At 40.3% G+C, this 26349-nt stretch overlaps 1 protein-coding gene across 2 annotated transcripts in view; it reads right to left on the bottom strand.

The window, feature by feature from the left end:
- Vcan (versican) overlaps nt 1-26349 on the bottom strand; it is a 98965-nt gene that overhangs the window by 26926 nt on the left and 45690 nt on the right. Inside the window, exons 8-11 of one of the 2 annotated variants that reach the window (XM_041663548.1) lie at nt 9626-14857; nt 6412-6525; nt 5742-5855; nt 42-200 (exon numbers count right to left, since the gene is read on the bottom strand). In XM_041663548.1, the coding sequence (XP_041519482.1) occupies nt 42-200; nt 5742-5855; nt 6412-6525; nt 9626-14857 (5619 nt within the window). The remainder of the gene's footprint in view (nt 1-41; nt 201-5741; nt 5856-6411; nt 6526-9625; nt 14858-26349) is intronic. The other variant, XM_041663547.1, reaches the window with a different exon arrangement.

Below are 26349 nucleotides of genomic sequence, written 5' to 3'. Positions count from 1 at the left end.
GAGATGAGTGAGGCTCCAAACAACTGATGTCCGGTACATACGATTCACAAACATCTGTTCCTCGTGAGACAGGATGCTCGTGAGGTGGGCACCCTGCAGGCGACACTCCCTCTCCGCAGCATCCCATGTGCGGCGGTGAGCGAAGTACTTGTAGCACTGCCCCTGGAACTTGTGCCAGCCGTAGTCACAGGTCTCCGTGTCTGGGAAGAAAGAAGGCCAACGTTTAGCAAACTTATCGACGTCATACGAATGTGGCTCCTTAGTCCCTGAGTGAAACGCAATGTTCCTGAGGAAAATGATTCAAAAGTTTTGATCACAGTGACAAAGACATCATTGTCAAGTAACTGCAACTGATCCCCCTGAAGTGAGTGGCTGTGCGCATCTTTGGACTGAAAAGACACTATCTAGTTGCAGTTTCCTTAGTTAAAGCCAGTTTTCAAAGGAGAAAAACCAGCAGAGCAATAGGCCTAAAACCTCTGAGGCTGCAGAGAAACTGACTTACTTGTGACATAGTTGCCACTAATTTCTTTTCAACACACCTTCTTGAAGCAGATGGTTCACTAGAGATGGGATGAAGATTCCCGCTAACAGGGTCATGAACACTGTATTTGTGCAATGACTTCAAAAGGTCTGGAAGAGTTCACTCCCCAGAGAGCTCTCTGGGAAGCCACGGGCTCTTGTCATGTAAGATTTATGAAAAGAAGAAACACCCTGAGCAGACAACTTTAGGGACACGGTTTGGAATGTGTACTTCCTTCCTCCAAAGAGGAATAACTGGGAAATTCTGACGCAAACTCACCAAGCTTTTGAGTTAATTAAAAGTAAAACAACCAAGCCCTTTTATGATCTATACTGAAATAATTTTGATCTTTGTAAAATGTATCTTAAAAATACATTGAAATAGTTCCATGTAAAAAAAAACTAAAAAACTGCAGCATTAACAGAATTTTAGACAAAAAGGAGAACCTTCTTGATCTCCAAATAAAATTGACATTGCCATCATTTTACCAATTCATAGATTAAAAAATACCACCTTCCAGTGCTTGCTTTATATGCTGCTTATGGTAGCCCCACTGGAACTCAACCCCCCTGACTCTGGTCTAATTGATTCCTCTTGGTGCAGTTTTAAGATTTTCATCCTAAGGGATTTAAATTCCTCCCCTGACTTCAGTGTTTTCCAGTCACAGTTTGCAAGGAATGTGGCTCATCTCTGCAAATAGTCAAAGGTCTGATTTACTCCTTTAGGTCTGTTGCAGGCAGCGGCCGACTTACTGTTCTGGATAATGTGCGCTGGAAGGTTGCCTTGTGATACTGTTTGGACCTCCTAATTCTCATAGGAAGGATGCATAACACAGCCATGTGCTTCAGATAAAGTGGCTGGCAGAACCCCCAAAGGAAGTCAATTTTGGTCGGTTAGATATTAGTTTGCCTTTTGGGAAAAATTCGCTTGAAAGAATTCAGTAATGGGGGGGAAGTCAGGGAAAAAAATCGATTTCCATGAATGAGGTTCCCTATACAGGAAGAGTTGGAAACCACTTAGAACACTTTTCCTGCCAAAATCCGTACTGCAAGATTGTAACTGCGCAGCTTGCCTTAACTGTGCAATTCACCATTTATACTAAGATAAGGCACACAGCATTAGGATCCAAATTTCTGATTAATGCACCAGGAAATTAATCTGGACAGACTTTCTTATCTTCCATAAACTGAGTGATGTCAGTTCGACTTTCTTTTTCTGTCTTTTATCATTAAAATGGACTGTCAATAACTACATTTTTCTTTTCCACAAAACCAAAGTCATAAAATTCAAGTGCTTGACCACACCAGCCATTCACAGTTTGGTTGTGCCTAACCCTCCAGAGGTCCATATGCTGGAGACCAGTCCCTGATATCGGGCTGTCATTAGGTGCTATGACAGACATGAACCTGAATGGAAGGGAAGTAGGCGAAGGGACCCTACCTGGTGACGCTGATGCTTTGGGGTGTCTTAAGGTAGGATGCTATAGAAAGAGCAAGTCTGCCCTCTTAGGTCTCTAGTTTGTTTCTCTTTTGATCCCTACCCTCTGCATGAGATTAGTTTATTTTCTAGTCCTCCATCGTGTCATGGTATGGCAAGTAGGCCCCATCAGAGACCAGATAGATGGAGCTACCCTGTTTTGAACTTTTAGCCTTCATAATTAGAAATTAAATAAGCCCTTTTCCTTTATTATATTATTATTATTATTATAGTAGTTAGCATCAGGAAGTCTCTTACAGCACAACAGAATAAACAAATGCCTTCCTTAGGTAATAGTGCATGGAGTCTTATAAAAAGATGGGCCCAGATATTAAGGAGCCAAGTTTTTATTAAAACCAAGGTAGGAGAATTTACCACCTGCAGTATCTAAGTAAAACATATTCCCTTTCAAAAATCATAGATAGAACTAGGAATTGAGCCTAGGGTCATAGCATGCTAGGCAAGTGCTCTACCATTGAGTTATAACCTTAGTCTTTCCTTTATGTTTTTTTTTTTTTACTGAAACAACATCTCATTAAATTGGAAAAACAGCCCTTGAACTTGCAATCCTCCTACTGAGCCTCACAAGTAAGTGTGATTATAAATAAGTCCCACAAACACTTGCTAAGCCACAGCTGTCTGAGAGCTGTAAATATCTAGATGAAGACCACTTAGAATTAAGGAACTTCTGTTTCTGTCAAGTCAAAATCCATTTTTATCTCTTTAATTTCTAGTATTCATGAATTCAACAGTTGTGTGATGGGAAAGTTACAAAATTAAGGAGCACCTCCCAGCATATATTTCCATGGGACATTTAAGAATTGCTCTTGGGCACAGCAGTGGGAAGCAGAGGCAGGCCAATCTCTGTGAGTTCGAAGGCAGCCTGCTCTACAAAGAGAGTTCCAGGACAGTCAGGGTTGTTATATAGAAAAATTTTGCCTTGGAAAACAAACAAACAAATTTCTCTGGTGCTTTTTCAACTTGATCTAAAAATAATGTGAATCTTGGTATTTTGTTGCTGTTGTTTTTCTGCTTTTTTATTTGTTTGTTTGTTGTTTTTTGTTTGTTTGTTTGTTTTGATTTTCGAGACCGGGTTTCTCTGTGTTGTTTTGGAGCCTACCCTGGAACTAGCTCTTGTAGACCAGGCTGGCCTTGAACTCACAGAGAGCCACCTGCCTCTAACTCCCAAGTGATGGGATTAAAGGCGTGCACCACCACCGCCCAGCTTCTGTTTTCTTTTTTAAAGGCAACACTTTGAAGTATTTTTAGTCCTCCTCCCCCCTTGCCCCTTTCAACATTTGGCATCAAACCTAGAGCTTTGCACATGCTGGGCAAGCATTCTACCTCTGAGATCTGGCAGAGATCCCCACATTAGTTGCTCTTTAAAACCCATCACCCATCACGATAGATGGGTATCATCTGCCTCACGGTCTGTACAGCACAAAAGTTACAACACAAAGACATGGTAACTCCTGCTCATAAGGGCAGGGGCTGAAGAGTCACTCTTAAAACTACTCCATAAACATCTGTCCCATAGGCTGTGGAGGTGACGTTTTCTGCACTTCTGAACCAGAGCGGCCAAATTTTAAAGCCACTGTCAACACCTCGACTCCTTGCCTCAGCAATCTGTCATTGCCTTCACAGCAAGCTGTCTGTGCCTGTTTCTCTAGTATTCCAGAAGCCCTTCCTAGAGTTTGTGACCATTCACCAAAATATGTCCCCTGCCCAAAGTTCCTGAGGCTGAAGCAGTGACTCAGGCAGGGCAAAGGTCAGCTGAGGAAACAATGACACAGTCACAGGCCCCTTGGACAGAAAGCCTTTTGACAACAGCGCTGCTGTTAATGAAGACAACATTTGTTCTTAGGCAACCTGAAAAGAAGAGAGAAAAATGTTCCTGTGCTGGGCGGTGAATGGGAGGCGTACAGCTGTGCTGGTAAACAGCTGGGTAGACAGTCAGAAGCAAATAAAAGCAGCAAAGCTAGGCTTGCTGGAGAGGAAACAGAGGCTCCTGAATGTCGGGTGGCCCCATTAATGAAGAAGCAATCTGTCTCGTTTCAAAGCAAAGGGGAGAGTAAGGAGGCCCAAAGTCCCTTCATGGAATCTGTTCCCACTTAACCTATTAGATGCTCATCAAGTAAGATCTCTGCCTTTGGGGATTGCTTCAGATGCAAGAAGATATTGGAAAACCTTGGGCTTAAAAGTAAAGCTGCTCAGGATCATCAGCTTGAGTGCATCACTTGTCCTCTCTAAGCCACAGTTCCTAACACAACGCAAAGTTGTTAGCACTCGGAAAATCATAGCACTTTGATGCAACAGTTTTCCCTAATTCACCAAGATCAGTAAGTGGACCCTGTTTGAAGGTTCATCTTTAGAGCTGCAGTGTCAGGACAAGCACTCAACAAATATTTGGTCAATTACTGTCTGCTTTTGTTTTATTTGTTCTCCATACTGGAAACTCCATGTTGGTAATCATTTCAATGCACTAGAGTGTTTAAGTGTCTTCCCTTTTCGTGTTTGTGTAGTAATATGTTTCTTATTCTTACTTTAAGAGTATGAGCTTGGACCAGGTAGTGGTGGCACACGCCTTCAATCCTAGCACTTGGGAGGCAGAAGCAGGTGGATCTCTGTGAGTTCCTAAAAAGCCTGGCTACACAGTGAGTTCTAAGACAGCCAGGAATACACAGAGAAGCCCTGTTTCTAAAAACTAAACCAAACGAACAAACAACAACAGAAAGATGTCCTCCTCCACATGTGTGACGTGGTACCTACAGGCACAAAATAATAAATAAATATCCAAAAAAGAATGTTGGTCTGTTTTCATTTGTAAACACTGATGCTGACAATTTTTAAAAGAGAAAACAAATCTTAACAATGTAGCCATTAGCCTTCCCCTACAACAGTAACTTCAGTCCAGATGGCAATGGGTTTACTCTTGCTTTCTTGTAGTGACCGTCTGGATTAATGTCACAAAGACGGAGAGTGCCCAATATGTCTGGATGTCTAGTATATTTCTACTTTGCTTTGTAGAATGGAAGCTCAGCACTGAGCATTCTTATCAAAGCCAAAGCACTTCACAGCTTTAAGCAGAGGAAAGCGGCCTTCTGAAGTTCAGTGTGCTAAGTGATCCTGTAGCCCATTTCTGAACAATGAAGTAAGCAGGGTTACCACTAACCACCTGAAACACACTGTGAGTTTGGCCATAATTACAAGTATTGGGAGATTTGGGGGCTTTCTTTCATTCAGGAAACCCAGATGCTTCTTCGATGGAATAGGTTCCTGGAAGCAGCTGTGCATCCTCTCCCACAAAGCAGGTGGCAGGCCACAGCTAACAAAACACACTGTAACCATGCGTCAATGCCTTCTCTAGCTATGGCTGAACAAGAGCAGAAGCCCCAGCATTTCAAATGCTTATGGGGATAAAATTAAGGCAATCCATTAGTCCTGATATACATACTGGTCATGAAATGATAAATGACTTGTGTTCCCAGAAATAATACTTATACGTATTTCTTTAATGACCAGATATCCTTAAGTTTGCTTCAGCATGCCCATTATGACTCCAGCATATCAACAACACAAGCAATCCAGTCCACTCTATAGTTTATATGTTTGGGGCTAGTCACATACAGGGAACCCAACGTAACCCGTGAACTTTCCCAATACAAAGCATATAGAACAAGTCCCAAAATTAATGCCATTAGCGTTCATCACAAACGATGATATAAAATACTGTATTAGCTCTTACCTTGTTCACACAGGGCACCAACATAACTTGGAAGGCAGAGGCACCGAAATGTGTTAAAACCATCCACACACGTGGCTCCATTTCGGCAAGGGTTAGAATGGCATTCATCAAAATCTGAAATAAAATTTTAAGCATGAATAAAGAGGGCAAAAATGTTCTATTAAGAGAGATTGCTAGATAAGACACATGATGGCAGCTAAATTTAATTCTCCTATTTTATAAAAAGTAATTTGTATAAGTTCATTATACTATATTTTGGACAATGTTACACACACCCCAAAAATTCCATTTTTAAATATGAAATTCTCTTTCATGAATGTTTGTTTGATGAGACTGGAAACTCTAAAACAATTTCAAAAATATCAGGAGTAAGGTGTTTCCATTGCTAATTGGTGAATCCAGTGAGCCCTCAAACTAATAAAGAATCTCACATCTGGTGGTGGAGCTTCAGTTAGCGCAGATGTTCACAAAAAGACAGAGATGGCCTTGTGAAGCCTGGGTGGGTATGGATTGGAACGACAGAACCATCAAAAGCCTGATTAACTTATTTAATATACATTTTGTTTAGACACAGGTTTCTCTGAAATTGCGGATGGAGTCCACAGTACACCTTCTCTCCCATTATAGCTGCCAGAAAAGTACCGTAGCTTTTCAGCCAAGAGCATCTTACCCAGTTCACACTGGTCTCCACTGAAGCCAGGAACACAGGTGCACACATAGGAAGTCTCCGTAGGATAGCAGGTGCCTCCATTGAGGCATGGGTTCGTTTTGCAGTGATCAGGTCCTATCATGTTCAGGAAAAATAAAAACAATTAGCCTCCCCTCCCAAGTTAAAATGTGTTTTAGCACAAAACATCACTTACTTCTACCATAAAAATAAGCTTTGCCGCAGCAGTGTAGAGATACTGTATATAAAATTAACTTTACTCTGGAGTGTTTCTTGGCATTATTACTAATTGTTACAAATTCCATCTATTCATTTCTAGGATTTGATCATTATTACTTGCAAACAATACATTATACCCCAACTGGCCACTAATATATTCTATGGCAGATTTAGTTGGCATGATAATGGCATTGATTTTAGTTGAGGATGATTACACGTATGTGCACAGTGAATGGAAATGTATTCTTTTACACGATGTTAGTTCATGTGAAATGGCTGGGAACACAGAACATGCATTCTTTTAGCAGGTTGGCTTGTTACCAGTGTTTGAATTACTATTGCCTTTTACCAATTAATGCTCAGAAACTGTCTTCGAAAGTGTGCACTGAAGTTTCTTCTGCTACATTAACGTGCCTTTCCAAAAACACGCTCCAATGCACTCCTTTAAACTATACTTGAAGAAAAGCAACATAGGTATTAAACTCTACTGTATGAAAACAACCCCAAACACAAAACACTCACTTAAAACGAAGCCCCAAATTTTATTACAGTTTCTTAATAAAACATAAATAGAACTAAGCCTCCTAGAAGATGGATGAAAAGGCAAACACATAAATTTTCAGTGAAATACAGTAGTTTAAGGTGCATTTTCTAAAATAAATACTTCATACCTCTGAAGCATGTATTTTATTCTGTTATTTTGTTACGCAATATGGATATATGTATTCTTATTAAAAATTTGAATATTGTTTCAGAAATACTTAATTTTTAAAATATCTGAGGATCCAGTTGAAGTTCAAAAGCTTTACAAAACAATGAAATAAAATATATGTTCTATGGACACAACCGTGTTTCAGAAATCTTGCCTCCCCCAAATCCTGAAACGACTGCACGCGAAAGGATGTGTAACTTCTGAAGAATCCCTGGTTATGGCAGTAACATGACCCGTTCCCAGGTAAGAAGCTCAGACTCAACCTTCCCTACAACTAAATAAAATGTGGACAACTGCAGGTTCTGAGGAGTCTACACATCCATTCATAACGTGGACAACTCCAAGGGCCTGGCAAGTCTACACACATCCGTTATTCAAATTGGGTGATCTCAGATGCTTACTCAGTTTCTCTAATTTTTTTTTTTTTTGCTTTTTCTAAAGTACTTTCTCTTGTATTTTCAAGGATAAAAATTTTCCCATAGTCCTGGTCTGCCACATATTAAAGTACACTGCCTACACTAAACAGAATTCAGCTGACACTTAGGTGGCCATGCCTCTGCACTGTGACATGCTTTTACTCCTATCATAGACACCAGACACCACGGTGAGGTCATGTGGCAAGTCTGATGGGAAAGGAGCTTTTCCTGTAAACTTGAATAAGTTCTGGTTAAAAGACAAGTTTGCTTTTCAACATCTCATTCTTCCCTAAGTACTCTGGGAAAGCTGACCCTGAAACAGAGGAGCTGGCCACTCCCACACAAGTTGCCGTCTACAGAACTGCAGTACAGAAGGGGCTGAGTCTCAGTAAATAGTGTGGTTTGGAAAATGCAGAGGTTCCCTTTCATCTGCTAATTATTTCCACGTCTTTAAGTTCATTTCAGTTTACTGATGAAACAATAAATATTAGCCAGATCACTAGATTATCATTATGTATTTAATATAGTTATATACCAAAGTAATCCCAGTGTCAACTACCTTGAATTAATTTTATTCACAAAATACTCCAATGATAAGCCCTTTATGAAAGTCCCAAGCTTCTGATAAATGCGTTCTTCTGATTCCCAAAGCAGAATATCTGTCACAGTAATATTAATATGACGAGAAGAATAATTCTAATAGCCATGACCTAAAGTACAGGATTTAAAATGAGACATGTTTTCAGCAAACACAACCCTCAAAATTATGTGTCTCCTCCCTCCCTCCCTCCCTTGCTTTCTTTCTAGGTAGTGATAGTGGTTATTTGTGTGTTTCATTATGATTCTTATTTAAATAATAACATTCTAAGAACAAACAATAAGAGCTGACTTTGCAAACTTTTTAGACTAGATTCAAAAAGATTACTTCTATTAAGTAAATATTCTGGTTTTGGTTTATATATTATTAAATATCAGTTGTTAATTTTATGCCATACTAAACATCAATAAAAGGGCAGTAAAAAGACCATGGACATCAGCGTATGATTGCTTTGTCAAACCCCATTTTTTGCCATTGTGTGGCTGTGCATCCTTGGGCAAATTACTGACCCTTTCTGAATACCTATGTCTTATCCTTTTACATTGAGTTCATGTAAGAGGATGAGTTCTAAGGCATTTTGTGAAGATTAAATGAAATGATCTATATGAAGTAGTATCAAATATATGTTTTTATAGTCAGTATATAAATAGGAATTAATTTCTCAAGAGGCAGAAGTAAACATACTGAATACACTATGGCTAGGAACTAAGTGAGAGTCATGTAAACTATTTCAAGCAAGGAAATCACACTAGAGTGCAAATTGTCGTTGCTCACACCAACCACAAGGCATCTGGAAGAAGCAGTTCACTGTTCTCAAATGTTAAAGGCCTGGCCGATTATGGTGCTGCCATAATAGCGTCATTGAAGTCAAGGGGTTTTAAAAGAAAAGCCTGCTCTTCCCCCATTTTTACTGCTATGATATATGATTGTAGGACACAAGACAATATTTCAGCTGTGGATAAAAACACATTGAATTTTAGACCATTATTTTACTTTATCTATAACTGTATGTTACAATTGTATGTTGTCCGTGAGACGCATAAAAAATGCAAAGTATGTTTGTAAAGTACAGAAGTGTCCATACTTACATTCATTGCCTCAAGTTATGACTCACTACTGTGGCTTGGCCTGAACAATATAAAAGTCTCTATGAATTTGACATTGGACAGAACCTATATACATATATATGTGTATATATACATACATGCACAGGTAAGAATCAAGAGACTGATCCAAGCCTTGGAAACAGATGTATCAATGCTGACATCTTACCTGGTAGGTAAACTGCTGTGCCTTCCACGGATTCTTCATTAATGCCAACCAGGAAAGCGGTTTCATTAGAATTGTCCAGAATGGAAAATGGTGTTACCAAATGTGGAGTATTTCGATCCAGAGTGCTGGCTGTTGCCTGACTACTGTGATCAAGAATTGTTTTTGACCCTTGCTTTTCAGATGTCGTTATTACGGAGTTTTCTCCAATTAACGATGTGTATGTTTCACGGTTAATTTCCAAAGGAGGAAAGGTGGGCTCCTCGGGCTTCTGTGGGATGGGCTGAGGTACCACACCTGTCTCAACCCTGAAAGCCAGAGAAGCAGAAGATTGCGGCTGCTGTGTGGCACCTAGCAACTCAATGTCATCTGCAGCTGTCAGGACATGTCCACTCTCTGGAGTTTTGGCACTGGGGGGCATTCCAAATACTTCTCCTGGAAGCTGATTGTTGGCTTTGTTTAGGTAATCTTGTGAGATCTCAGTTTCTTCTTCAACAGTTGGTTCAGTGGGAGAAGTTTCCAGCTCTACTAGTAAGATAGGCTTTCTTTCATCTTCCAAAATATGTAATGTAGGGTCAGGAGACAAGAATAGGGGCTCAGTTCTGGGGACATCCTCTTCGCCGGATGGCTTGGTGGTTGCTTCAATATTAGCACGAACTTCCTTAAAGGTGTTGTCTAGCGGTCTTTGGGATGAGGCAGCACTAGGACCTGGCTGAGCCCTCGTGTGGGGAACCTCTGGGTATTCAGAGACTCCACTGTCTATGAAGACAGGGAAGGGAGAAGGTGGTGTCTGGGGAGACAACTCTGCCAGGGAGAAAACTGCAGGTGCTGTCTCCGTGTAATGTGTGGAATCAGGTGCCTCTGTCACTTCAGGGGTTTCTGTTAAATGCTGAGTGCTACCAATACTTACAAAAGCAGGGGGACCTGTCAGTGCCTCCCCTGCTCCTGAGAAGAATTCTGGCTGGAAAGAAGGACCTTCGTATTTCTTTTCCTCATATTCTTCCCGTGTCCTTTCCAAATGACCCAGTGTTGATACGACTTCACTTTGGTCTGCAATCGCTTGGCCGTCAGACAATGTGCTTGATTCAAATATATCATCCAGAGAAACTGCTTCAATGTTGGGTTTTTCAGTCTCTGGACTGACTGTTGTTAGTTGACTAGGAACGTGCAAGGTGGCCACTGTGGGAAGGAAAGTGTCTACTTCTGTTTCTCTGCTAGAAACTGGGATTCCAGTTGCAAAGTTAAAGCCTGTGTCTTCTGCCTGCCTCCCATCCTGAGAACTTCCAGACTCACTGGAGACCGCTTGAGTGGAGCCAGCAAGAAGTGCATCACCAGAGCCCTCAAATGACTCCTCGGTAGCAGAAAGGTTAACAGCTGCCTCATGCTTCTCTTGGCCTTGAAGGATTTCTTCATTACCGCCATGGGAGCCCAATGGCATCTCTGGATCGAGGTCAGTTTGTATTCCTGGGATGTACTCATATACGGGTTTAATGTGATCAATGTCTATAATGACATTTTTATCTGATGTCAGCTCAGGCAGAATTTCAACAATGGCACTCTCAGTAACTGTTAATCCTAAATCCTTACCATCCTCTTTGTCTAGATCTATAATAATGCTTTCAGTGGGTTTTCTTCTGTTAGGCTTCAAGGTAGACCCTTCAAATCTGATATGGTCTTGTAAACCATCTGCAATACTTTCTGTGAGACTCTCATATGGCACTGTGCTGGGCAGCGTGCTGGCTGAATACAGGGAATTCTCATTGTACTCTGAGTGATGCAATAGCATTGCTGAAGCTGTTGGTCCATCAGTAGTGCCGACCTCATTCCTTGACTCCTCTGGATGCTTTTCCAGGAATCCATCAGATGCAAATGTGCTGTCTCCTTGATTGGTTCTCTGAGTAGGTTCAGAGGTGTACATTAAATCACGAGCATCCACTTCTCCAGATCCTTCTCCAGAATTTACATAAAAGAAATCAGGTTGTTTTGATGCTGATGCAACAAATGCTTTGGTCATTTCGATTCTGTAAGTTTGATCCAGAAAAGCAGTGGAAGAGGTCGTTGCTGCTTCAGTTTCTGATGTTGAAGAATTCTCACTAATAATCTGTCCAGTTATGGTATGAGGTGTATGAGTCTGGATTTCATCTTCCCACATGAGGGTCTGATCTGGAAAATGTTCCATGTCTATATGCTTGGTGAAAGGAAGAGGTGGAGTAGTAAGTCCTTCTGGTCCAGCATCACCACTCAAAGTTGTGCTGGGTGCTTCCTTACTTTCTTGAGAAATGTTGCCTGTTTTGGAAATGAGTATTCCAACTTCATCTGTCCCATTTTCTATTATTTCATTGTCTTCTACTTTATCAGTTAAAACGTTTGTTCCTAAAATACCCGTGTGAGATGTGTCAGGATACAACGTACTAATGATCTGCTCCACTTTAGTCAAAGTCACTAATGCTGTAGGCAGAGGAGGCAAGGACTCCCCTGATCCCAGTCCAGAGAATGAGAGATAAGTATTTGACTCTCTAATTGTTGACCTCATACCCTTTTCAAAGAGTTGTGTACTTTGTTCTTGATTTGAGGTATCCATGACTACATCTCTAGCTGGTACAGATTCAGTCACTAAAGCAGTAAGTAGAAAAGAACGTGGCTTCTCAGTAGTCTCGGGATGAGTAGTATATGATTCTGAGCCTTTAATCCCTGGACCTGGAGTAGACTGATGAGCTGTGGCCATGTCTTCCTCCCCCATTTCCTCATTAGTGTCGTATGATGTCATTGTTGTCAACAGAGAGTGCTCTGATGTTTGGAATTTATCTTCAGAAAGTGTTTGGGATTCCAAAATTATTTGTTCTGGTGCAAGAGATCCATGGAGAGATTCAAAAGTCTTTTGTTCTTGAGCTTTTGCTTCAGGTGTTGTTTCACTTTCAATGGTTTGTTTTACAGTATTGACTCCCTGTTTAGACCATAATTTGGTTGGATCCATTGTTTGGGGAAAGTCCGCTGACACTGTGGTATTTCCCTTTATGTCCCTGCTTTCTGTCAGCTCTACAGTATTTCCAGTGTCTGCTGTCGGCAAAACAGTGGATCTTTTCTCTACCTCTGTCACAGCACCGACTTCTTGAAAACCTTCATCAAGATATTGAGACTCTGTACTAGGAAAACTGTCCACAACAAGGGGAAGCACTGGACCGACAGAGCTCCCGACTGAGGTCAGCTGCTCGCCTGAGCCCTCAGCTGAGGCAATAAACTCTTCCCAGGGGAAGGCTGAGGTGCTGGCCAGGGTACTGTTGAGTCCTTTGGAGGCAGGCACTAGGTAGACGTCCTCTGAGGTAGGTGGTGTAGATGATGGAGTCTGCGTATCTCTAACTTGCTTGTTCTCAGAGCCTTCCGTCCCCACTCTTTCCTCTCTCATTGTTGGATAAGACACTGTTGACTGTTCACTAAAGTCACCGCTAAAATCTTCTCCGAAAGGAAAGGCTGTAGAAAAGTCCCTTACTTCTGCCAGGAAGCTTGGATTTCCTGGAACTTCTGAAGTAGGTGTTTCCTTAGATGCCTGGTTCATAACTTCAGCAACTCCTCTGTCCGATACCGGACTCAGAGCTAACCCTGTTGGCTCAGAGGGGAACGAAGTTTCCACATTGGGAAACAGTGTACTAGGTGATTCTTCTCTGACTTGGATTTCAGACTTTGAATTTAATAAAAACGAAGCAATGGTAGATTCTGGATCAGCGCTAGCATCTCCTGAGCCCTGTTCCATAGAAAGAGAGGAAGGCCATCCTGAGAGAGTGGGCAGCACTCCCTCCACCTGGGACTGGCTGCTACTACTAAGCTTAAAGGGCTGTGTCTCCAAATTGACCAAATCACTTGTTTCTCTAAAAGCAAGAGTAGAATTTGCCATTTCCTTTTCAGACTGGATGGGTGTTGTCTCTGGCACGAAACTTTCCCAGGTAGCTGAATCACTAGGTGCAGCTACATTTGGGCTTTCTAATTCTGGAGGGAAAATTAAGTGTTCTGACCTCTGTGCTGGCGATTGGACTTCAACGATGGGGGCTGCATTTGTAGTTTCCTCTTTGTCTTCTTCTCTTTTCCTTCCTTCAAAAGGTGTACTGGAAACCCACTCAGAAGCATCTGTTTGGATTCCAAATTGTGTAGGCCTTCCATCTACAGAAGGAAGCTCTGAATCCAAAGGAGTGGTGGTTTCAGGAATATATAAATGGCTGTCTGTGATCATTATCTTGCTTATATCCAAAGGGATGAGTGTATCTGTAATATTTCCCTGTGGTAAATCAGTTACCATGGAGAAGACTTTATTTTTATATTCTTCTACTTCCCCGGACCCTTCAGTAATAGGGGTTAAAATACTCCCTGAGAACTCTACCGTTTGTTTAGGTGTTATATTGACCAAATTTTCCATGGTAGAAGAGGAGTCATCAGTCTGCTGGATTCCTGTTAGGGTAATTGGTTTTTCCTCCAAGATGCTTACTGACACAGAACTTGAAAGAGTATTAGAGGTAGACAGGGTAGGACTTTGTCCTGCCTCTTTGCCTGGTGCTACTTCTGTAGCCCCAGAGAAGATGGTTTTTTGAGATACTTGGTCAACAGCACCCTCTCCTGAAGACTCTTGAGAAAACAGAGGTATAGGCTTAGGCTGCTCAGATTCAGAATTTTCAAGGTTTGGACTGCTCTCTGTGATAGACTCTGCCCATTTGGTGGCTTTATCCTCATGGAGTGAGATTGTAGGTAAAATATCAGGCTCACCACTTGAAAAGTGTTCAGATGTTTCAGGGTAGGTCTCGGGTTTCCACGTGATTTCTAACAATTCGGTGGTGGCTTCTTTAGATTTGTTCAACTGCGTGGCAGTTGCCCGTTCCGTCTCCGCTATGATAAACTGGTGGGCATCACCTGCAGAACTGTCTGAGAAATTAGGAGAAGGTGCAACACTTTCATACTGGCCACGCCTAGCTTCTGCAGCTTCCGGGTCCTTGGGCACCGTGGTGACAAGCTGCTTCCCGTTGATGTACTGCACTGAGGGCGTAGTTGTGACATCCGTTGCGTTTGCACAGTCCTCCTCTCCTTCTTCCTCGTCCTCAGTGTGATATATGTCTATTTCAAAGGAATCTGGCAACTCTGGTAAAATTTCAGCAAACAGGTCATGCAGTGGATCTGTTTCTTCACTGCATGGCTCATCTTCTTTAGGCTCTGAATCTACTGGGTGACCATTCACAACCATATCACTCATTCGACCTGAAAAAAACAAAGAGTTTTCACAATACTTAAATGGAAGATTTGGCACGGCATGACAGAAGACAGGGCGGCTCACACTCATACACACGGAAAAGAAGGTTCTGAATCTTTACAAGCCAAGGGAGATCACCCTGCTGCAAATGCTTCTTGCTCTTCAAATTTGCTGCTGTATAATTATAATAAGAAGAAAAATTCCATTTTAAGGGTGTAAGAACAAATCATCAAAACACATCAATAAGCTTAATATGACAACAGAGTTTTTAAAAGGAAAAGAGAAATCACATAGACATTTTGGTCCTGAAATGCACAATTGATGATACTGCTGTGAGCTGCAAGAATAAAAAAAAAAGTTGAAATCAAGACCTTTTCACCAGATCATATATAAAAACTATTGGTCTTCGTTGCATAGATCAAAAAAAAAAAAAAAAGATCAGTCTCTATTCAGTAAGAAAGGAGAAAAGATTCCTTCTGGCCTCTTCATTCCCGGCCCCAAGTGTCTATTTTTAGACAAGCCAAGTTTGTTTCTGTCCCATTTATAATGCAGTGGTCACCTGTATTCACTGAAGCAATGAGAAAGGAGCCTGAGCACATCAAAACCAGGACTCCCTAGATGGGAAGGACTGGTACAGGCCTTTCTCTGAGAAGACCAGGAGGAGCCTTTCACTCCTGTACAACACTGTCTTTTATAATATACGCCGGGACCAGACTGATTCTACTCCTTGCTATTGACATTTTCACCAACGACAATCTCAACGTTGCATGCAAATATTCTAATTACATATTTCAAGGCATACATATCAAACCATTCTTTAGACTAATGTCACAGGGCACCAAATACTAAGCCCAGCTGACTTTCCTGCTGACAGAAGTACAAAACTTCCAGCCTAGGGTTCTAAGAAATGAGAGAAACTGAGGCTTCAACCATACCAGAATGACATTCAGTCACCTGTGACAGTCCTGCTACTGCGGCTACCCTATTTCCAGTGTCATTGCGGTGAAAACGGTGCCTGCGGAGGTGCCGGACCATGGAAGATACACAGGCTGCACCAGGCCTCCACCTGCCCAGAGGAATGCTGCTAGAGGATTAGCTTTCTCTGACACACGGACGCAGGATAAACTTCCACAGGGGGAACAACTACGACGGAGCCAACTCTGCCACTGCACACCCATCTCTAAAGAAGAATAAGATTCCTTTCCTGCTGGATTGCTCCTCTTCTAAGCTCCTTCTTTTCATACAGAAGGCATAAATGTTCAATCTCCATCCATCCTTACCTATACATTCAGATTGCATTTATTCAAGCTAAAGCATATGCGTATTCAAATGATTAAACATTATTAATTATTATTAGATGAATGCACAAGTCTGGTGAATATAAAAGCATAAAACAACCAAAAGCTATTTTTGGTACAGATACTGCAACTACTCTTTAGCACCAAGTTGAGGAAAACAATTAAATACCTAGCCTTTTACCAAAGCATCATTAAAACTATGTCTTTCCAATATTAGTTGTTACTATAATCTTACAGTGACCATTGTAAGCTTTAAAAGAAGATATGATACAAACTTCAGATAGTTTGAATGAAGATACACTTTGTCCTATGAGAAGGGAAACATAAAGACAGTGTTCAAAGCATATGAAAGACACAATTTAGATGCCTCTGCACATAAGTCTCTTTTAATACAATGTTAATAATTTAATCATTCAACAAATACTTCCTTATCATCAATACTATCTGAATATAGTTAAATAAGGCCAGATTAAGTTATAATTTCAGCATACATCAGTGAAAATTTAAGTAGAGTTTCAAAAAGTGCCTGTCTTAAACGGCTTCCATTCTCATGAGCTTCATTTTGTCTTGTTTCCTTAATATATAATACGCTCATTTGATAAATACTGTAGCTTTTTTTGTCAGATGAAGTCACTGGATGTATTAGGTTTACTGTATGTTTATTGATGGTAGAGTGATTCGCATAGAAAAGCACGCTGGCATATCATGCCATGTGGGTTTTTATGTGACAAGAGCACCTAAAATCCTTAACAGTGTAAATCATACTCTTTATGTTTTATGGATTCCAAGAAATTTTCCTACTAAATAAGACTTAATTCAAACAAAAATGCAGAATGAGAGTAAAAGTTATTGTTTCCTTCTTCTGAAAGGAATGTCTTCCAAGTTGACAAGTGGTCCTTGTTCAGCTTGTGTCCTTACAAATAGTGTTTTTGGGTTCCTTAACATCAGTTTGAGGATGGAACAATGTTACCTACTTAGGGATTTCAACTCGCATTTTTTTCACATTTTATTCTGTCAGTATATACCTGGTTTGTCCCAATGCCTTCAACACTTCATGAATAGGGGTAGAGCTTTATAAAATCTATCTACAGTATGCATAAGTAGATGAATTCTTCCCTGCCACGTGGCCTGAATTGCCATCAATAATTCCTTACAACTCATCAAATCCTATTTGGTCTCCTTTGTTTATTCATTCTCCAAAATTACCCCTTCATTCCCCTTTACTGTCACCACCCCCACCACCACACATATTATTAGAGAACTGTAACAGCTATAATTATGGCTAACCAGAAAAGTTTCTTTGTGGCATACGGTGGGGGGAGGGGACACCTGTGCTATTGTCAAAGTCCTGTCTCGTTGCAAAACAGTGATCTGCTCTGTTTCACACTAACAAGAACAACTTAACAGAGTGGCTGACACTCCAGGTTCTTAGAAGAATGAAGCCTTATGGAAGACGGCTTTAGTTTAGAATTTTCCTCGAAGGATAATATAGCTTTTATTTAGATTTCAAGAGTCAAACCACAGAACTCTGTAGGCTGAATGTATAATCTTTTCTATGTTTATATGAGCATATTTTAACAGCTTGGCTTGACTATACTAGAACCATAGCTAATGGGTTTTTTAACGACATTTCGCACAAGGCTTTATGGCTAACCGACCTTAAACTATTCAACAAGTGTTTTTAAGGACTTCACAGCCGAACGTGGCAGACATAGCACAAGTCTTACAGTCATTCTGTGACCAGACACAAAACATAGCTGCTGTGATGCACAGGCGACAGGGCAGGGATCAGATTCTCGTCAGGGAATTTTATAATTTAAGTTTAAGAGTTTTTAATTAAACATAAGCTATTGAAATGTACTCAGCAGAAATATATAAGATTGCATTTCCTTTAAAATGGAATTTGTTCTAAAATAAAGAAAAAATATCAGATTTCCTTATTCCAAAAAAAAAAAAAAAATAGCCAAAACTGTAGGGGTTTGAAAGGAGCTTGCAGATCTTAAAGTGAAGAATCTTGAAATTCCTCACAAAGTTAAATTTCCAATCATATATGTATAGATTCAAATGCCAGACAGAAATAAATGCTTTCTTTGATTCACTTTCCCCTGGTTACTAATTGAAATATAACACTAAATAGCACATTAAGGAAAAAATATGTGATTTTTAAATCAAATTGCTTAAGATATCTAGAATCTTCAATATGTTTTAAAATTTGGAATACTTTAGGCTGATTGTCCCAGCAAAGGGGATCAAGATACAAATAGCTTCCCAAAGTTTGTAAGATGCTCTTGGTCCTTCATTCCTCAGGACTTGGGTAGCATGTACTACTTCTGGCAATACAGCAGAAAGGTCAACAGAATCAAAGATGGAGAGATCACTGTGTTCTGTGACCCTGGCTCCTTATGGCTTAGCTAGGATGCAGCCTGCTTGGGACACCACTCAGGCATGTTGTCTCACCCTGAAAGCCATGGTATGCCGAGTACAGTGCACATATTTTTCTCTTCACAAACTACACACCCTGAACGGATCGTACATATATGTAAAAAATGAGGCTGATTCTGATGCCTCCCTTGGAAGAGGCAGCATGTTACACGGATGGTAAATAGGTACCATAGCTTTTCTCAGTTTCCAATAATCCTCAAACAACACAGTTTCTTCAAGTGAGAAGACTGACTTTAGATACAACTTCTGGCCTGAGTATACTTAAAGAGATATCACAAAATATAGGTTCTTCTTCCTTCTAAATGACCTAGAGGATTCTAGCCCCATTTCAAGAGAGCAAGAGATTTCTCAGACAGAATATTCAAATAATCAGAGACATTTGAGAAATTTCTAAACCGTAAAAAAGAGCTTCATAGCTGGGCGGTGGTGGCGCACGCCTTTAATCCCAGCACTCGAGAGGCAGAAGCAGGCAGATCTCTGTGAGTTTGAGGCCAGCCTGGTCTACAAGAGCTACTTCCAGGACAGGCTCCAAAGCTACAGAGAAACCCTGTCTCAGAAAACAACAACAACAACAAAGAGCTTCATAAAAAGAAGCAATTAAGGCTTCAAGATGCTTCCCAGAGTAATGCCACTGGGAGACTGAGCATGGTCCAAGAGACAGCCCCACCCACACAGAGGATCTGAGCAGCCCAAACTCAACTAGATAGGTTAAAATATTAAAAGATGGTAGGAATTTGGGTAAGTTGTTTAGTAGAAGTGGATCTGGGAAGAGCTGGAGTGAGAATAATCAAAATACATTCCAAGTTCTCAAAAAATGTTTTCAAAAATATTAAACACAACAAATAGGGGTTGAAGAGATCACCCAACAGTTTAGAACAAGGGTCACTCTTCCACAGGATCTGGGTTGGATTCCTAACACCTACATAGCTCCTCAAAAGCTGACTATGACTTGAGTCCCAAGAGATCCAGCACCCTCTTTGGCCTGTCTGAGTACCAGGTGTGCACATGGTACATGGAGAGACATTCACACCAAACACTCAGAGTTTTTTATTTGAGCAAATAAAGACCAGTCATAAAGTGGAACATTATTACCTTTTTGCTTTAGTTTTCTAGTACTCAAGACCTCTGAAAAATACACATACACATGTAGAGATATAGACATAGTCATACAGAAAGATATTACCAAATATTTTAATGCCAGAGCCAGAATAAAGAACTTAAACGTAAGTAAATCTTTGGCTACAATAAGGCAAAGGACTCTAAGAAGTAAGCATGTATAGTTTCTCTTCGATTATAGAAACCCATCCACTAAGCTATAGTGTATAAAACAACTCTTCTTTGCCATTGCTCTGTCAAATGCTAGTCTTGTTTCCAACCAACTCTTCATTCAACCTGACCCCTTCACTGGGACTTAAACAGCCCGAATAACTGGCTAAATCATTCCACTCCTTCCATTCTCCGTTGGCGTCCTCTGTACCTGCATATCTGAACCCAGCAATACCAGAGTCTGCAGTCATCCTGCAGTCTCCCAAGTGTTGACATTATAGTTGTGAGCCACCACAGGAACCTCATTCTCTCACCTCACTTTTCCCAGTTCTGTGTCTCAGCATAAAGTCATCCTAGAAGACACGATGATTTCCTTTAAACACATAATACGTTATCCATTTAGTTACCCTTTTGAGAGTTCAGGTAGAAGAACATCATTCTAGGACTTTATCATCAAGGATCAAAAAGTGGTCATTGTGTTGAAATTCCTTTGAAGATTTATATATCCAACCAAAGAAACCATCAGTCTTTGATGGGACTACAGATCAAAAACTGAGACAAAAACAATGAATCATACCCCCAAAAAATCCTCAGATAGTATAGAGTTCGAGGGTTATGGAAATTTAGATAGTCTGAACATACAGTCAGAGTCTCAGTATTTTTAATCACTCACTGTCTTTACAAATTTATAGGCATTTATGAAGACACTGAATACCAATTTTTTTCTTTAAATGTAAATGAATTGAAGAAACTTACTTGGTCAGTACAAAGAAGAAGAATTATTATAGCATTAATGCATCACTGGGAGTTCCTGTGCTTGCAGACAAAACTTAACAGGGATATAGCAGAATAAGACGCGCAGTTCTAAGGGACTAAAAATAAGCTGCCCGTTCATCCCATTCATCCCTACTGCTTTGGCTTTAGTGATAATTACTCCTAGCATTTTGAAAGTACGTATAAGTCATCGATGTTTCATTCTGTTTTCTTCCTCGTTTACAGATATCAAGGTGTAGTGAGACCTTGTGACAAACAGTACACTTGCTGAGATCTGACCAGTTTCAGGGAAGAAAGTTTAAATCAGACAAGCTCCTTTCCCTTGGAATTTTCAAGTACAGTTCAGCCTCATTAAGACTGGAGGCAGCTTCTCCAGAGGAGCTGCTGTGTCTCAGTGCACTGAAGAATCAGGAACTTTTTGCACTACTGGTTGTTTAATACATTGTTCAACAAAACTATTTGGGAAACATTGGAAACTACAGATTCAAAGATTAACAATATCTCAAGCCCATTTAAGAAAGGAAATAAATTGCAATGCTTACACCTCCCATCAGCAATTCAGAACAGTTGTCTGGGGCGTTGGAATTGTCACCACTTTATCTGGAGGTTTCTGGTCTACAGCCAAGTGCAGAGGCAGTATGGGTGAATCATGCATCGGGAGGTTTCCCTGTGCCCATCAAACTGCGTCAGGCAGTAGCGTCTTGGAGGATCATCGGCTGCTTCCTCAGGTTGGTCTGGTTGTGGCCCCCAAGGCATCTGACTGGTGCTCAAGGATGGGGTGGACAGCACAGGTTTCTCTGAGAGGAGCTGGAGGATCTGCCTAACACAGACACCTCTGATCTATTTTGCATTACTCTTTAACGTGTTTATTAACACATGGCATTCTCTTTCCTGTGTACTCATTTACTGAGTATTCAAGTTGTCTGACTGACTAAACTGTAAATCACATTGGATTAATTCCCTAGCTACACAACAGCTGGATTGAATGAATGTCCATGGGAGGTATGAAAAGAGGAACAGAGAATTTTTACCTACTAATAGTAACACAGGCTCCCTAGAAAGCCAAGGAATGTGAGCTACTGAGAGTGAATATAAGAATTATATTGTGTTCCTATATGTTCCTAAAAAACATACATTAATATCTTCATTTCTCCTTTTCTCCCTTTAGCAGTACAAACACCCTCACAGCTTGTGGCTACAATAACTAAATTCTATTTTCTGTGAGACATCAGGAATGCTGTTCTAACATATGAAACACTGGCTCTACAAGAGCCTACCACACACTAACTGTCTACTAATTATATGTGTGTACAGAAACGTTGAGGACATCTAAATGACGCAATGTTTTCATTTTCACAGAGTTTGAAACTTTCTCTTTCTGCAGGGATCCTTTATATTTTAAAATCTTCTATTTAAGCTTTCTGTTATTCATGGAGAAGTACTGCACATGGCCCTGTTATTCAGAAGTAACATAGGTTGTACTATTTAATTATTTTCCCTCCATCAGATCAATTGTTTTGGGGGAAATCACAATACCTCAACACAATTGAAAACATGTATCTACCAGTTTTACTGAAACACAAATCCATACCACAATCAGCTCTCAACTAGCTAATCACCATCACTATTCTTGGAACTCATCTGTAAATGAAGTCACTTCATTAAACAACCATGTTTGTATATGGAAAACTAGTTTCACTGAGAAGTATTTCTATGCGTTTCTAAAATGACCAAAATTGGCAAAGCTCCCTTAAAATATACAAATTTCAGCTTTACCTCTTTAAAATGACACTCCAGAGAACTTTGTTTTTCTCTTCCTTCTGGTCCTTTCCATTTGCATCTCTCCCCTTAGCTAGCCCCTGGTTCAAAATGTTCTGAACACTATCTCTGGACTCCTTCACTGCACAGATGAAAGGCAGCAAAGTTGCTAAGGAAGAAGGAAGCAAGCTCTGGGTAGAAAGTTGCAATATCCCTCACAGCAACCAAACAATATCAGGTACTTTCCCTATATTTTATGAAAACAGAAGGAGAGGTTAGGACCATGCATGGGGACATTTAAAAGAATTTGTCAAAGAGACAATCTTGAGAAAAGAATTAAGATAGCTATTGCCACCAACAGCTCTATTTTCATCCATGTAGAAGAGCTTGAAGCTGAAGCGTTCTGCTCACAAGCCCTATGGAATCAACACTGCAGTGAAATTACAAAGGAGCTGTAGCTGCTGCCAAGATACGCTCAAAGTGGCAAGACTGTAAACCAACATTTACTATGGGGGACTAAAATTTTAATATGCCCTTTCAGTTAAGAAAATTACCAAATTATAGCTCTATTTGTTTCCTTCCATGATAAATAACATGTTATCTAGTGGAACAGAGATGTCAACAAGATTGAAGCAACATCGGCTTAACTGGCTTCATTTAGCATAATGAATAGAGACAACAAAGGTGCCTATTAATAAATGTATGCCTTTATATAAGCTAAAGGTAGTCATAATCAGTCTTACTGAAAATGCTTTTGGGGGTTGGAACCATGATCCAGTAGTTAAGAGCACAAAATGCTCTTCTAGGTGACCCTGGTTCTATTCCCAGCATCCAGATAGCACTTCACGCACATCTGTAACTCCAGTTTCACGGGTCTGACACCCACTTCTGGCCCCTATGGGCAGCTTCAGGCATACAAGTGGTGCACACACAAAAGTGTAGGCAAAACAACTGTACACATAAAATAATATGATAAAAGAATTTTTTTTTAAAAAAAGTCTATCTTCCCTTTAAATGTTCAGCTCATTTGGGAATGTGTGCTTCTGTTTTGTTTTCAGTAATATCTTCAACTCCCTTTTCTTCTGGGTCTGAGGCACATGGCACTCCAGACACTAGCTTGTACACTCAAATATTAACAAGACAGCCACTATGTTATGACACATGGAAGCCCCTTAATCTACTGTTTGAAGAATGAAATCTGATCCTCTAATTTGAAAAGAAAACATAAAGTACTTTACATATGGCTATAAAATTTTTAAACATAAAACGTGAGTCCTAAAAATTGTATGAAAAAAATTCTCAATTAAAAATACATACAATTTCAAAAGAAAAATAATTACATTTTTGCCAAGAATGAAAACAAAAAAATAAAGTAAAAATTATATGGCTCTCTTATAGAATCACCTTAAATCAGCCAGTGATTATCAGTATTTGTCCAGACTGCTCACTGGAGATCCTGCCTCTTATTGCTCATCTCCCCCACAAGAGCTTCCCCCACAAGAGCAAAGCTCTCAAAAGCAAACCTACAACTTTGATGTATATTTTTATATTTAGTAGTAGTAGAAGAAATAGAGCCAATGGGAGTTATTTCTAAATGATGCCACCAAGAACGTGCAGTAGTTCTGCCCAAGGAAGCTAGGCAAATGAATCCTGATGAAGAGGCCAAAATGCTGTCCTGGTCAAAATCTAATTGATGTGCATATCGCTACACTAAAAATTTCACCCGTATCGCATATTTATATAATTTCTGCCTAATATTCAATTTTTTGCACTTAAGAAGACAGAAAACCAGTAAAACTAATTAAGAAGAACGCCTAGAAGATTGGCAGGGCTGACATGTGATAGCATCTATAGGCCTGTTATCTGAGTCCTTACCTGATGTTGGCACTTAAAATCTGCACATTCCAAATCATTCCTTGACTTAAAGACGCTGCTACATCTGAGTTCTGTTTCTTTGTTTCGGTTTGTTTAACATCTGCAGTTCTGAAATACTAACTTGCAACATTTCAGGTAATTTTCCTGGGTAGTCTTTACAAACCACAAAAGAAAACAACAGCAAAAACCCAGACGTAACTGAAGAAACTCTCCCCATACTGTCGGATCCTGCAGCCTTCATACACGTTCACAAAGAAAGTCTTTTAATAATTTTCTCAAGTGCAGGTGTGCAAATTACTCCTGAAATAGACAAGGTTTCAGGACCCCTGCACCACTTTTAACCACACCCCACAGCATTTTTCAGCTCATAAAACCTTTATAAGCTGCGAAGTTCCTTCAGGTTTTTAAACTGTTAACCACACTTGCCCTCCAGCAGCAGTGTAGAACCTACAGTGACATTAGCATCCTTCTGAGTGTATGATGTAAGCGGGCATTGAGTAGCGTGTCTCGTTTCATGGTATTTCATAAAAGTCAAGCTTTATATCACTCTCTGAGTGCAGAAAAAAATTATAAATGTCTTGGTTTGGGGTAGCTTGGGTGGCATTTTTACTTACTTGGATACATAATATATGTTAAGGTCAATTTTACTCTAGGGAATAGGTTTATACAATGGCACCTATGCATTGAGGATTTTCCAGTCGGGAAACATAAAAATGCTGGCTTTCCAGGCTTCCCTCATTAACACACCTGCCTTAGAATTTAACTGAACATCTGGGTGCTGGTTTTCATGAGCAAAGTTCAAAATATTGGGGAAAATTAAATTATTGTTGGAAAACTAGCAAAATTTGTTAACTGAGTAGTTGGGTCTAAGTATTTGGGTCTCACTGCCTTCTGAAAATAACAAACCATGCTGCTATTCTTAAGAATGAAAGTCTAGAACACATAAAACCAGGTGAAGGAGAGCCTACTACAGTATTACATGCCCCTCCCAACAGGCGCATACTGTAATTCTCTGCCTGATGGAAATGGCCAGATCTTCCACAAGTTTCTCAGAATGTACTGTAAGTATAGCCCTAGGTTTTAGCAGTGGAGAAAAGAAAGCAGCTATGAGGGTCCTGCCAAATGGGGACAAGGGGGTGCATATAAACCAGCCTCTATGCGGGTTCTGCCAATTGGGGACGAGAGGGTGCCTATAAATGTGCAGCTGTGCGGTCTTCAGAAGCCGCTACTCTCACACTGGCAGACTCTCCACATGAACTGCCACTTATGAAGTTAGTGTGTTTTTCACCTGATAATTGCCATCCTTCAGAAATGGGGGTGGGACGGGTTCAAGTTTCAGCCTTTTGACTATTTTGTAGTTTGATTACCCTAAACTGAATGTACAATTTTCCATTTAGAAGAGCCGGTAGGAGCCATATATTTTCATACTATTTCATACAGTTTCATACTATTTGATACAGCTTAGTATGTCCCTATGAAGAGAAAAAGATGAATTAAGAAGATATGTACCTAACTGGTATGTACTTTACACATTCTGAATGCAAAGGTTGATACCAAGCTTCTCTATGCCCCCTCCCCCATCCCATTTTGAACCCTAGTTTTGAGAGATGTAGCAGTCAGGTAGAAGATGGGAATTGACTTATGATTCACAAAATACAGTATCGAGAACAAAAACAACATCAACAAAACAACCAAAAAAAAGCATACTTCATTTCGTGCCTCTAAAATGCTATGCTGGGAAGAGAGGAGTTTAGTAATGCAGGGCTGTATAGCCTACTAATCAAGCCATGCAAATATTTCCACACCAAGAAAATGCTGACGAGGAGATAATAGAAGCCACGAAGTTTCTATCTACAGCACTGGATACCGACTCAATGGATGCTACCGTTACCTGTTCGTTTTCACCGGGTGTACTCCTGATCATGCTAATGAAAATGCCATCTCTCTTCCGTATGACACCCAGCAAGGCATATCCCAATACGAAGAAAGAAACTGATCAACAAGCATTTTTCCCATACGGCTTCTCTGAACCAGGCCACAGAAAAGTGAACATTTATTCATTTAATTCTTATATTCAAATTTGAACC

The sequence above is a fragment of the Microtus oregoni genome, unplaced genomic scaffold (genome assembly GCF_018167655.1).
Source record: "Microtus oregoni isolate MIOR12 unplaced genomic scaffold, Mior012 000014F_ref0000157, whole genome shotgun sequence".
NCBI lineage: Eukaryota > Metazoa > Chordata > Mammalia > Rodentia > Cricetidae > Microtus > Microtus oregoni.
Note: the sequence above shows the minus strand (reverse complement) of the source record. Positions and strands in the feature narration are given on the sequence as shown.